Genomic DNA, 14,590 nt, shown 5'->3' with positions numbered 1-14,590 from the left:
AACTCATGGGAACTCAGCAGGTCAGGCAGCACCTTTGGAAGGAAATGGATGGTGGAAGTTTCAAGTTGAGTCCCTTGAACAAGGCTAGAAAGAGAAAGGGGGAAATAGTCAGTATGAAAAGGTGTGGGGCAAAGGGTGGATCTAGGTGTAGGGTGTGTTAGGCAGGTGAGGGAGAGAGGAGAGTGGAGATGATATAAGAAGCTGAGAAGTGGTAGGTGGAAGTGACAAAGGGCTGGAAAAATTGGAATCCGATTGGAAAGGACGATGAGCTATGGAATAAAGGGAAGCAGATGAGGAGGGGTAATGTGTGGGTGATGGACAAGTTGAAAAGGTGGGGAAAGAAAGTGATGAGGTAAAGGGGGCTGTGGATATTAATGAAAAAGGAGCAGAGGGGAGTGATTACTTGAAGTCAAATAAATTCATGTTTTTTGCCAGTAGGATGGAGATTACCAATATGGATTATGAGGCACTATTCCTCTAATCTGCATCTCGCCTCAGCTTGGCAGTAGGAGAGGCCGTGTCAGTGTGGGAATGGGAAATAGAATAAAAATGGTTGCCCAATTTTATTCTATTTACTATACCAGCTAGGATCTCCTTGGGATTACTGCCTGTGCCATGCAACAGTGAGTATAGGAATAGAGTGAAGTGGAGGATAAATGCGTGGCTGGAGGTATTGGAGCAGGGGGCAGGGATTCAGAATTCTGGATCATTAAGCCCTCTTTTGGGCAAGCGTGACCTGTACAAAAAGGACAGGTTGCACTTGAACCCAAGGGTGACCATTATCCCGGCAGCGAGGTTTGCTAAGGCTGTTGGGGAGACTTTAAACAGAAGTGCCAGGCTTTAGATGTTTCAGATAGGACAGGGAGGGAGGCAAAAAGGTGGGGGTGTGTCATGGCTGCAGAAAAGGAGGAAGTCATGGAGAGGTTGTCTACTGAATCGCTGTGGGTGTAAGTTAGAAACAGAAAGGGGTCAATAACTCTACTGGGTGATTTTTTTTATAGACCACCCAATAATACAGGGACATAGAAGAGCAGATAGGGAGACAGATTCTGGAAAGGTGTAATAATAACGGGGTTGTCGTGGTGGGAGATTTTAATTTCCCAAATATTGATTGATATCTCCCTAGAGCAAGGGGTTAGATGGGGTGAAGTTCATTAGGTGTGTTCAAAAAGGTTTCCTGACACAATATGCAGATAATCCTGCAAGAGGAGAGGCTGTACTTGATCTGGTATTGGGAAATGAACCTGGTCAGGTGTCAGGCCTCTCAGTGGGAGAGCATTTTGGAGATAGTGATCACAATTCTATCTCCTTTACCATAGCATTGGAGAGGGGTAGGAACAGACAAGTTAGGAAAGCTTTTAATTGGAGTAAGGGGAAATATGAAGCTATCAGGCAGGAACTTGGAAGCGTAAATTGGAAACAGATGTTCTCAGGGAAATGTATGGCAGAAATGTGGCAAATATTCATGGGATATTTGCGTGGCCTTCTGCATAGGTATGTTCCAAAGGAATGGATGGTAGGGTACAGGAACTGTGGTTTACAAAGGCTGTTGAAAATCTACTTAAGGAGAAAAGAAAACTTAAGAAAATTCAAAAAACTAGGTAATGATAGAGACTAGAAGATTATAAGGGTAGCAAGAAGGAGCTTAAGAATGAAATGAGGAGAGCCAGAAGGGGCCATGAGAAGGCCTTGGTGGACAATATTAAGGAAAACCCCAAGGCATTCTACAAGCATGTGAAGAGCAAGAGGATAAGATGTGAGAGAATAGGACCAATCAAGTGTGACAGTGAAAAAGTGTGTATGGAACCAGAGGAGATAGCAGAGGTACTTAATGAATGCTTTGCTTCAGTATTCACCACAGAAAAGGATTTTGCCGATTATAAGGATGACTTACAGAGGATTGAAAAGATTGTGCGTATAGGCATTAAGAAAGAGGATGTGCTGGAGCTTTTGGAAAACATCAAGTTGGATAAGTCTCTGGGACCAGATGAGATGTACCCCAGGCTGTGAGATGTGAGAGAGAAGATTCTGGCAATCATCTTTGCATCATCAATGGGGACAAGAGAGGGTCTGGAGGATTGGAGGGTTGCGGATATTGTTCCCTTATTCAAGAAAGGGAGTAGAGATAGCCTAGGAAATTATAGACCAATGAGTCTTACTTCAGTGGTTGGTAAGTTGATGGAAAAGATCCTGAGAGGCAGGATTTATGAACATTTGGAGAGGTATAATATGATTAGGAATAGTCAGCATGGCTTTGTCAAAGGCAGATTGTGCCTTACAAGGCTGACTGAATTTTTTGAGGACGTGACTGAACACGTTGATGAAGGTAGAGCAGTAGATGTAGTGTATATGGATTTCAGCAAGGCATTTGATAAGGTACCCCATGCAAGGCTTAATTGTGAAAGTAACAAGGCATGGGATCCAAGGGGACCTTGCTTTGTGGATCCAGAATTGGCTTGCCTACAGAAGGCAAAGAGTGGTTGTAGATGGGTCATATTCTGCATGGAGTTCGATCACCAGTGGAGTGCCTCAGGGATCTCTTCTGGGACCCTTTCTCTTGACTTTTACAAATGACCTGGATGAGGAAGTGGAGGGATGGATTAGTAAGTTTACTGATGACACAAAGGTTAGGGGTGTTATGGATAGTGTGGAGGGCTGTCAGAGGTTATTGCGGGACATTGATAGGATGCAAAACCAGGCTGAGGAGTGGCAGATGGAGTTCAACCCAGATAAGTGTGAGATGGTTCATTTTGGTAGGTCAAATATGATGGCAGAAGATAGTATTAATGGTAAGACTCTTGGCAGTGTGAAGGATCAGAGGGATCTTGGGGTCCAAGTCCATAGGACGCTCAAAGCTGCTGTGCAGATGGACTGTGGCGAAGAAGGCATACGATGCATTGGCCTTCATCAACTGTGGGATTGAATTTAAGAGCTGAGAGGTAATGTTACAGCTATAAAGGACCCAGTGCTCAGTTCTAGTCACCTCACTACAGGAAGGATGGGGAAACTATAGAAAGGCTGCAGAGGAGATTTACAAGAATGTTGCCTGGATCGGGGAGCATGCCTTATGAGAATAGGTTGAGTGAATTCAGCCTTTTCTCCTTGGAGTGGCGGAGGATGAGAGGTGACCTGATAGAGGTGTATAAGTTGATGAGAAGCATTAATCGTGTGGACAGTCAGAGGGTTTTTCCCAGGACTGAAATAGCTAACACAAGAGGACATAGTTTTAAGGTGCTTGGAAGTAGGTACAGAGGAGATGTCAGGGGTAAGTTTTTTATGCAGAGAGTGGCAAGTGCGTGGATTGGGCTGCCAGCGGCGGTGGTGGAAGCGGATACGATTAGGTCTTTTGAGAGACTCCTGGATAGGTACATGGAGCTTAGTAAAATAGAGGGCTATGGATAGCCATAAGTAATTTCTGAAGTCAGGACACGTTTGGCACAGCATCGTGGGCCGAAGGGCCTGTATTGTGCTGTAGGTTTTCTGTGTTTCTATGTTTTTATGTCTCATCTTTATCAATAGACAATAGGTGCAGGAGTAGGCCATTCAGCCCTTCTAGCCAGCACCGCCATTCACTGTGATCATGGCAGATCATACACAATCAGTACCCTGTTCCTGCCCTCTCCCCATATCCCTTGACCCCGCTATCTATAAGAGCTCTATCTAATGCCCCTGACTTCACAGACACTGACACTTGGGGAGATGACAGAGAACTGGTATCATGTTGAAAGATATTTTCAATAGGAAATGGAAATAAGACACAAATTTTTGGTCATCTTATTTAATTTCCATTGTAGATATGTTTACATTTGATTTTTGTTTCAGGCAGAGGGGAAGACAACCATACGATATGCCACAAAGATCTTGGCAATCTCCAGTACTAGAAGTGAAGAGGCTCGAGAAGAGATTGTCAAAAGTGATAAAAGATTTGATAATTAACTTCTTGTTTCATCAATCATTTGGAATTAATTTGTCTAGATAGTTGCTGAGTAGAATGATGACATAGGACTGAAATGTAGTGGAATCTATTTAAATTCATTAATAATTATGCACTATATCTGATATTTTTCATCATTATTAACAATTCATGATAATTGATGATAAGCAGTTACTATTCATAAATTATTGCCTGACTTTGTTTTAATAACTTCCTCTGTCTCTCAAGAAAACTGTAATAAAAACAATGTGCAGGGCAGAGAAAATTAACACCTAAAAGATAAGTACGGCTCAGTATTCAGAATAATATTATTTGTTGTCTAGTAACATTTGGTGATAACAAAAATTATATTTAAGGCCCGTCCCTTGTGCCCTTGAAAACCATCAATGTCTTTGCTAGCATTGCCACTATGGCAGTGTGCTGTGTAGTAACGATGCTTCCTTGATCTTGAATCTGAAAGCAGTTGCTCTGTAGTTCCCCTACACAGAGCAACTATAATGTTTTCAGTCATGACTTGTCTGTTGCAGCTGATTTTAAATATGTTAAAATTGAATGGAGCTGATGATTTTGTTTTATCCTACTGATTTGTTGATAGTTTTTTTTAAAAAAACATTTTCTGATTTCACTCTTCTTCCATTATTCTTTGCCCAGAGTTAAGTGTTCTGACGAAGCTGCTATCTTCAGATGATGAGCAAGTAGTGGGCAATACTGCTCTTTGCCTTTCACACTGTTTCGAGATCCCAGGGGCTGCTGCATCTCTGCTCAAAACCAACATTGTCAGAATGTTGTTAAAATATGCTGGTGGTGATGCAAAGGGATCCACCGTCCAACGGAATGCTGCGATTGCCCTAGGTAAACTCTGCTTGGCAGAACCCAGGTAAGGTATAACCTTAATGCTCAACAGAAAGATATCAATGGGTTTTGTAGTTTAATGCAGTCTGTAAAATAAATGAAATCAGTAGGAGGTGGCTTCAGAAAACTCTCAGGCTTAGTAACTATTTAAACCTTACATATTATTAGAGAATGTATTATGCTTCATTAGTGTCAACTATCCTTTGAATCCAGTAAATGGAACTTTGCAATTCCATCATGGAAAGTTTACTTTGCGTCAGCAACCAAAGGAAGAGGCCATTTACTAAAATGGTTTATTATTGACAGGTATTTCCTCCTCTTTTTCTTTAAACTACAGTACACGCTTTAACAATGCCTCACAGAGCACTAATCTATTATATTGCTATTAAGACAGCCATTCAACCTGCCCCACATTCGAGCTCTCACAACAATGAATTGCCTGTGGCTCAGTGTGGAAAGGGTTCTGTGAGGGTTGGTGCTGGAGGAGGCATGCAGCCGCTCTGTGCTGAAGTGTGGGGTTCAGGCCTGTACCTTGACTGACACAGTGAGTGTGGACAGCACACCCTCCTTCTGTTACCCACTCTCCTTATCCTTCAGTCTCTCTCAACACCTCCCTTTGGCATGTTTTTAGTTGCTGTCTCCCTTTCTCTTTGTCAGGCCACCTAGCTCCCCAAGTTCGGAGTTAATTATGATGACTCAGCGGTGCTCCATTTGCTGAAATTCCTCCACTAGGAAGAATTTTGCAGCCAAAGAAGGAGAAGTGGCGGCAGCAGTTTCTATCACCTCTTTTAGCTCTGATAGCTATTGTTTCTGATAATGTAATCTCACTACTAAATAAGGCACCAGTGTACGGCGAGAATACTGAAGGTTAGAAGTATATGCGTCTGTGTTGCTTGAGATGAGCGTCATCTTAAAACCTTTGCTTTAAATCTAAAAGAGTATACAAATCCTAGACTTGCTGTTTTTGTTGTGAGAAATGCCTGTGATTGAAAATTGGAAAATGAGATTTCTTTCTACATGTGTGACTGAAAATTTTCTTATTATATTAGGCATAAGATTCAGCTCCGCGAGCTACATGGATTGGGAATTCTGATGTCCTGCATGAAGTACATAAAATGAGATAAGAAGCTGTAGAAGCTGGAATCCAGGGCAAAAATTAACTGCTACAAGAAGTCATTGGGTCAAACATCTACTACGGAGGCAAAATAATGGTCAGCGCTTTGGGTTGAGAGCCTGCATCAGGACAGTGGAGAGGGAAGACAGCCAGTATATAGAAGTGAGAGAGAGATGATAAAGGTTATATACTGGCTCTTTTCCCTCTACTCTCTTAGTTCTAATGTAATATCTCAATGTGAAACGCTGATCATCCCCATGAAATGCTACCAGCCATGGCTTGGAGATAAAGTAATCAGTAGTCATTCCTCATGTGAATTACCTGAAGAGACTTGTATTTTTTTGTGTAAACGTTTTAGACAATATTTCAATGCAACAAGTTCTAGGAAGAACTTTAAACCTAATTTATTTATGTTATATTTTATCCCATTTATTATATTCAAGCTCTATGCTTCATTCTCTTTCCCTACAGGTGGCTTTAATTTGTGCTGTTCATTTCAATCTTTCCTGATAATTTAATTCCGCAAATCTAGTTAAATGTTTAATGCTATTTTGCCACTTAAGTTAATCCATTTGAAATAAGATTTACAGTTCCATCAGAAAGAAGGATTATACATTCAGAATCAGCATGTTAAGATTTGAAATACTGTTGAAACCGAGTGCCGAAGTCCAGATTTATATAGATTAATGGACTCCTACTGGTACTAAGTTCTCTACTCTCAGGATTTGTTAAGGTTATAAAGGTTGTGCATGTGAAGTTGAATCTTTGTAGTTCTTAGCGTTTACATATTGGAAGGCAGTTTGCAAGTTATTTGTCATTTCTTTTGGTTTTCATCTCAATTCAAAAGTTGACTTTTTTTCCCTCAGGGGTAAATGTTCAGACAAAAACAATTCTTTATGTAACTGGTTATTTCAATAAATGTTCTAAAACTAATTTTAATTTTTTTTGCTACTTGAGATAGTTTGTATGTGCACAAGTATATGGTCTATAGTTCATGTTCAAAAATATCGCAGGTGTTAAAGTGTTACTCTGCTATGATTACTTTAAAAAAAAACCTTCACAGTTGTTATGTAGGCAAACAAGGCCATTCTTTTTCCTCAGAAAAATCCCAAAAAACCAAACAAGCATTAAATGACCATTTAGTTTTGGTGATGATACTCAAAGGAGTATAGGTAGCTAGGACTACAAAAGCACTCACTACAATTTTCAAATGATGGCTTTTATGAGCTTTATTTCATCTCTCTGAATTGGCTTGAAGGCATTGGTTTGACGTTGGATGTGATGGGTAGCTCCCCCAGTACCATCCTGCCCCCAGAAGTAACTTGGCACAGAGCTTCATTCAAGCAGCTCAGAATAGATCAGGAATGTTCTTGCTTTATTTCCTGCTTGATAACCAAGTATGCTAGTGAGGATGGTGTGTTTGTAACAAGATACAGAATTGAAAATCAGAATTTTAAAGATCAGATCGTCCTTGATAGTAAATAATGATCTGCCAAATTAAATCAAACCATTTGTTGATTGTCTGTAGTCTGTCTTGCTGCTGTTGAATATGAGCCCAATGCTGATTGCTGCAATCATCATATCAGTTCATTCTCAGCAAAACACAAGGGCCTTGAATATGCAATTATAGAATTATGTGTTTGCTTGTTATATAAAAATGAGGAAAATCTTCAAAATGACCTTTGAAGCTAATAATATATAATAATTGTAATGCATCAAGCTGATTAGCTACAGTTTATGCTGGTAGGAAACATACTAGAATTTGCCTCAGCGACTGTACATTTTACCCATGGCACCTCAATCCCAGACAGACAAGTTAGTCATTTCTGTGACTGGTGAATTAGGTTGAGACAGTTTCATCCAAGTAGTTCAGCACCACGAAACTCATTACTATTGCCGGCATGTAAATTTGCACCTCCAACTGAGAGTTAATTGCTCTTAACTTGAAAGTAAAGGCTACACAAAAAATTGGCTCTGTTTCTTTAAAAGGTTTTAACTTTCACTCGATTTCTTTGTGACCCTTTCAGCTCCGCTTCTGCCTCCTATCTGCCCATTTACGCACAAACTGGTGGTGACTTGAACATTTAAAGTAGCCCCCAGGAACAAAGGTCCTAGAGTCATAAATTCACAATTATACAGCACAGAAATGGATCCTCCTTGCTCACTGCAAGATGACTGTCAAGTAGCTATCCATACTAGCACTGCTTACCAACATTTGGTCCGGAGTAATCTAGTGATTCAAGTACTCCTTGTGAGGTTACTATGAATCTCACAATGAGTTCCAAATTCTAACCACTTCTGAACGGAAACAAAAAAAAAAATCATCCACAGATTTTCTTCTAAACTCGCAAATTTCTACAGATGTACTGTGGAGAGCATTATAATTGGCTGCATCGCTGTCTGGTATGGGGGGGGGGGGGGGGCTACTGCATAGGATCAAAGTAAGGTGCAGAGAGTTCTAAACTTAGTTAGCTCCATCATGGGCACTAGTCTCCATAGTATCCAGGACACTTCCAGTTAACATGGCACCTGTGTACAACACTTCTTCAGTTGACATCTGTGTAAACTACAAAACTGTTTTTCATCTTGAATGTGTTTTTGGAACTGTTGGGGCCTGCATTTTACACTTTGGAGGTTGATTGAGTGATCCAGCTCTTTGCTGTCTCCAAGAAAATTCTGGGAAGCAGCAAGCGTGAACCTTGAGGCAAACAAAACCAATGTTTTGCTCCATTTCATTGATCAAAGCTTCCATTATCAACTAATTAAAGTGACGAGGAAGACTGAAACATTGAGGTAAATGCAGAGCGTGAGCGCTGATGGTCTTCTGTTCACCAGTGGGATCACTCTGCTGCCGAAGAGGAAGCCTGTGTGGCCTGTAGCTGTGCCTGAAGTTTCTTTTTTTTGACAATGCTTGTGAATAAGACCAAAAGACCATAAGACGTAGGAGTAGAATTAGGCTGTTCAGCCTATCAAGTCTGCTCTGCCATTCCATCATGGCTGATCCTGGATCCCACTCAACCCATATACCTGTCTTCTCGCCATATCCTTTGATGCCCTGACTGATCAAAAAATATTCAACTTCCACCTTAAATATATGCATGGACTTGGCCTTCACCGCAGTCTGTTGCAGAACTTTCTACAGATTTACTACTCTGGCTAAAAAAATTTCTCCATACCTCTGTTCTAAAGGGTCACCCCTTCAATGTTGAGGCTGTGCCCTCTAGTTCTGGATAGCCCCACCAGAGGAAACATCCTCTCTCCACATCCACCCTATCTAGTCCTTTCAACAGTTGGTAGGTTTCAATGAGAACCCCCCCCCCCCCACTTTCTTCTAAATTCCAGTGTATACAGGCCCAAAGCTGCCAAACGCTCCTCATATGTTAACCCCTTCATTCCCAGAATCATCCTCGTGAACTTCCTCTGGACTCTCGCCAATGACAACTCATCCTTTCCAAGATATGGGGACCAAAACTGTTGACAATATTCCAATTGTGGCCTGACTAGTGTCTTATAAAGGCTCAGCATTATCTCCTTGCTTTTATATTCTATTCCCCTTGAAATAAATGCCAACATTGTATTTGCCTTCTTTACCACAGACTCAAACTGTAAATGAACCTTCTGGGAGTCTTGCATGTGGACTCCTAAGTCCCTCCCCACCTCTGATATTTGAAACTTCTCCCCATTTAGATAATAGTCCACACTATTGTTCCTTTTACTAAAATGTATTATCATACATTTCCCAACACTCTATTCCATCTGCCACTTTTTTGCCCATTCTTCCAATTTGTCTTAAGTCCTGCTGCAATCGGATTGCTTCCTCAGCACTACCTACCCTCCAGATATCTTCGTATCATCTGCAAACTTTGCCACAAAGCCATCAATAACATTATCCAAATCATTGACAAGCAATGTGAAAAGTAATGGTCCCAATACTGACCCCTGAGGAACATCACTAGTCACCAGCAGCCAACCAGAAAAGGCCCCTTTTATTCCCACTCATTGCCTCCTGCCTGTCAGCCATTCCACTATGCATGCCAGTATCTTTCCTGTAATGCCATAGGATTTTATCTTGTTAAGCACCCTCATGTGTGGCACCTTATCAATTGCCTTCTGAAGATCCGAGTAAATGACAGCCACCGCCTCTCCTTTGACCAACCTGCTTGTTACTTCCTCGAAGAACTAACCAATTTGTTAGGGAAGATTTCCTTTTACAAAAACCATACTGACTTTATCTTTGGTCTCCAAATACCTTGAAACCTCATCCTTAATAATGGACTCCAACACTTTACCAACCACTGAGGTTAGACTAACTGGCCTATAATTTCCTTTCTTTTGCCTCCCCCCCTTCTGAAGAGTGGAGTGACATTTGCAATCTTTCAGTCTTCCAGAACCATGCCAGGATCAAGTGGTTCATGAAAGATCATGACCAATGCATCTGTTATCTCTTCAGTAACCTTTCTCAGGACTTTGGGATGTAGTCCATCTGGCCCAGATGACATCCACCTTAAGACCATTGAGTTTGCCTAGCACTTTTTCCTTTGTAATATAGCAATGGCACTCACTCCTGCTCCCTGACACTCACGGACCTCTGGCACACTGCTAGTGTCTTCCAAGGTGAAGATTGATGCAAAGTACCCATTAGGTTTATCTGCCATTTCTTTGTCCCCCATTACTACCTCAACAGCATCATTTTCCAGTGGTCCAATATCAACTTTCATCTCCCTTTTAACTGAAAAAATCTTATGGTATCCTGCTTTATATTATTGGCTAGTCTGCCCTCATATTTCATTTTTTCCCCTTCTTACAGCTTTTTTAGTTGTTTTTTGTTGGATTTTAAAAGCTTCCCAATCTTCCAACTTCTTACTCACTTTTGCTGCCTTATATGCCCTTTCCTTGGCTTTTATGCAGTCCTTAACTTCCTTTGTCAGCCATGGTTGCCTACCCCTGTCATTTGAGAAGTTCTTCTGTAGGACATATCTATCCTGCGTCTTGTGAACTATTCCCAGAAACTTCAGCCATCTCTGCTCTGCTGTCATCTCTGCCAGTATCCTCCAATCCACCTGGGCAAGCTCCTCTCTCATGCCTCTGTAATTCCCTTTATTCCATTGCTATACAGATATATGTGACTTATACTTCTTCCTGTCAAATTGCGGTAAGAATTTAATCATATTATGATCACTGTCTCCTAAAGGTTCCTTAATAAGCTCCCTAATAAGATCTGGGTATTGCACAACACCCAATCTAAGATAGTCTTTCCCCGAGTAGGCTCAAGCACAAACTGCTCTAAAAAGCCATCTTGTAGGCATTCAGCAAATTCCCTCTCGCGATCTGACACCAAACAGATTTTCCCAAATCCCTTGCATATTGAATTCCCCCATTACAATTGTGTCACTACCCTTACTACATGGCTTTTTCAGCTCCCTTTGGAATCTCAGCCCCACATCTTGGCTACTATTTGGAGGCCTATATATGATTCCCAAAATGGCTTGTTTACCCTTGCAGTTTCTTAACTTCACCCACAAAGATTCAACATTCTCTGACCCTATGTCACCTCTTTCTAAAGATGTAATTCCATCTCTTACCAACAGAGCCACACCAACTTGATGTTAAGCTCCCAACTATGGCCTTCTTTCAGCCACGTCTCAGTGATGCCCACAATGTCATACCGACCAATCTAATTATACCATGAGTTCGTCCACCTTATTCCAAATGCTGCATGCATTTTAATAACAACTCCTTCAGTCCTACATTCATTCCCCTTTAGAATGTTGCCTCTGTGGTACAATTTAACTCATTGCTCTGTCTGCATTTGTACCGCATCATTGGCTTGTCCTTCCTTATATTCATGTCACATCCATCATCCACTTGTAAACCTGCTGGCTCATTCTCAGCTCTATCATACTGGTTCCCATGCCCCTGCCATATTAGTTTAAACCACTCCCAACAGCTCTAGTAACTCTGCCCACAGCAATATTGGTGCCACTCAAATTCAGTGCAACCCATCTCTTTTGTACAGGTCCCACCTGCCCCAGCAGAGGTCACAATGATCCAGAAATTTGAATCCCTGTCCCCTGCTCCAATTCTTCAGGCACACATTTATCTGCCACCTTATTCTATTCCTATCCTCACTGTCGCGTGGCACAGACAGCAATCCTGAGATTACTACCCTTGAGATCCTGCTTCTCAGCTTCCTAACACCCTATATTTTTTCAGGACCTCCTCCCTTTTTCTTCCTATGTTGTTAGTACCAATATATATCATAACTTCTGGCTGCTCACTCTTCCTTTTCAGGATAGCGTGGACGCATCCAGAAGCATCTTCGACCTTGGCACCTGGGAGACAGGCTACCGTCCGTGTTTCCTTTTTGCAACCACAGAATTGTCTATCTTTCCCCCTGGCTATAGAGTCCCGTATAACAGCTGCCGCCCTCTTTAGTTCCCTACACTTCTGAACACAGGGCCAGACTCAGTGCCAGGCACGGCTGCTGTTGCTTCCCCCAGGTAGGTCATTTCCCCAGCCCCCCAACAGTTCTCACGGTGGCGTACTTGTTGCTGAGGTGGACAACCACAGGGATGCTCTCCACTCTCTGACGTTCCCCCTTCCCTCTCCTGACAGTCACCCAATTATTTGTCTCCTGTAGCCTTGGGATGACTACCTCCCTGCAGCTCCTGTCTGTCACCTCCTCACTCTCCCTAACAAGCCAAAGGTCATCGAGATGCAGCTCCAGTTGCCTAATACAGTCTCTAAGGAGCTGCATCTCGACGCACCTGGAGCAGATGAGGCCACTGGGGAGTCTCCTAGAAATCCTACATCTGACACCCAGAACGGAACCCTGGCTCTGTAGGCATACCCCCTATTCTCCCTAGAGTTAAATCAGAAATAAGGTATGAACTTACCTAATCTCTGCCTGTTCTCGTTGAAGCCTGTTTGAGCCAAAGCGTTCCTACTCTGACTCAGACTACTTCAACGACGACTACTCCCACGATGGTGGCTCTGCTCTGCTTGGTGGTACTTCTCTTTTATAGAGACAGTTTCTGAGGTTCAATGTATGATTTTTGGACTATGGTGTGGACTTTTTTCAGTCTTACAGTTTCTATATTTTGTGTTTTCATCATTCTTTTACTGTGTGGGGAAGGGTGTTTGGAGATCGATATTCTTGTTGCGTTTCATATGGAGGAGGGAGTTTGGCGGTCGATGTTCTTGTTGCGTTTCGTGCAGGGGAGGGTGATTTGGGGCGATGTTGATCATGTTGGTGGGTTTGCTGTTTCTGTGTGAGCTGACGTCCATGGTTTATCTTTGTTTCATTGCTATCTGGAGAAGAAGAATCTCAGAATTGTATATTGAATACATACTTTGATAACAAGGAACCTTTGAACCTTTGATCAAAAAGGCAGCATCCATCATTAAGGACCCCATCACCCAGACACGCCCTTTTCTCATTGCTACCATCAGGGAGGAGGTACAGTAGCCCGAAGGCACACACTCAACGTCCCTTTGCCATCTGATTCCTGAATATACATTGAAGCCATGAACACTACCTCACTAATTTTTGAAACATTTTTATTTTTACACTACTTATTTAATTGAACTATTTAATAGATATATACATACTGTAATTAATGACTTTTTCCTGTTATTATGTTTTGGATTGTACAGCTGCCACAAAGACAACATATTTCAGGACCTATGTAGGTGATATTAAACCTAATTCTGATTCTTATGCATTGCACAGAGATGAAACATGAGTTAAGTACACATTGGATAGGACAAAGACATCATCTATTGACAGATTACAGCCAAAGCACATCATTGGTTGAGGTTTTTGAGAGCTGACAATTTAATTGGAGCTCTGATTGGATAAAAGTTGTTTCTTGTCAGCATGGTGGGAAAACATTCCGGGAAAGATGGAGAAAGAGTATAGTGGAAGAAAGAGCATGTGAATAAGATTTTCCTTCAAAGATGCTATCAATGAAACAAAACTGAAATGGCAAAAGCTGCAATCATTAAATTTACTTACAACATAAATTGTGTTTTATTAAGATATTTAAAGTTGCTTACAGAATCTTTATGCTATACAATAATGGTACTTTTAAGGGAAGCTAGGTAAGTACGTAATGACAAATGTAAGTGAGATATGTTGATAGGTTAGATTGAACCACTTTCAGCAGCACTGTGGTACTATAACCTAGTTAAAGCCTTTAAGGCTAGATTGCAAATATTATATCAGTCAGGAATGAAAATGACATTTTGATGTGTGCATTGTGCAATGTTTTTGCATTTTTACTCTCTACCCTATTGTTGAGTCTGTCACTTACAACTTGCAAACCTCAAACAATTGAAATGTATTTAATATCCATCTCTGGAAACAAGCTGCATTTTGACCAAATGAAAATGGGAGTCATAGTGTTAAATGCTTTTCAGTCTTTGAGTGAATTGATATCAAATATAATTACTACAGAGCCGAAAGATGTCTATGGTACTTTGCAATAGAACCACAGGTTTTTGAAAATGCAATCCACAATATATGTAGTCAGAATTACTCCAATAATCAGTTCTCCCCTGGAAGGAACACATTCAAATACTGTGTTTGTTTTAAAACTTCAAAATGTATTATGAACAAGAATGTAATTGGATAAAAAGTTGCAGGCATTGCTGTTGATGCTTAAGATGGGTGCTGTGTTCATTTTCCT

General features: G+C 41.3%; 1 protein-coding gene across 1 annotated transcript in view; it reads left to right on the top strand.

The window, feature by feature from the left end:
• ttc12 (tetratricopeptide repeat domain 12) overlaps positions 1 to 6,839 on the top strand; it is a 49,729-nt gene extending 42,890 nt beyond the window's left edge. The window contains exons 19-21 of the mRNA XM_059956846.1: positions 3,823 to 3,913; positions 4,586 to 4,811; positions 5,836 to 6,839. Coding sequence (XP_059812829.1) covers positions 3,823 to 3,913; positions 4,586 to 4,811; positions 5,836 to 5,905 — 387 coding nt within the window. The 3' untranslated portion in view covers positions 5,906 to 6,839. The remainder of the gene's footprint in view (positions 1 to 3,822; positions 3,914 to 4,585; positions 4,812 to 5,835) is intronic.
• The last annotated feature ends 7,751 nt before the right edge of the window (positions 6,840 to 14,590 follow it).

Source organism: Hypanus sabinus, chromosome X2 (assembly GCF_030144855.1).
Source record: "Hypanus sabinus isolate sHypSab1 chromosome X2, sHypSab1.hap1, whole genome shotgun sequence".
In the NCBI taxonomy this organism is placed as follows: Eukaryota; Metazoa; Chordata; class Chondrichthyes; order Myliobatiformes; family Dasyatidae; genus Hypanus; species Hypanus sabinus.
The sequence above is the reverse complement of the archived record's forward strand: the minus strand, read 5'-3'. Positions and strand labels throughout refer to the sequence as shown.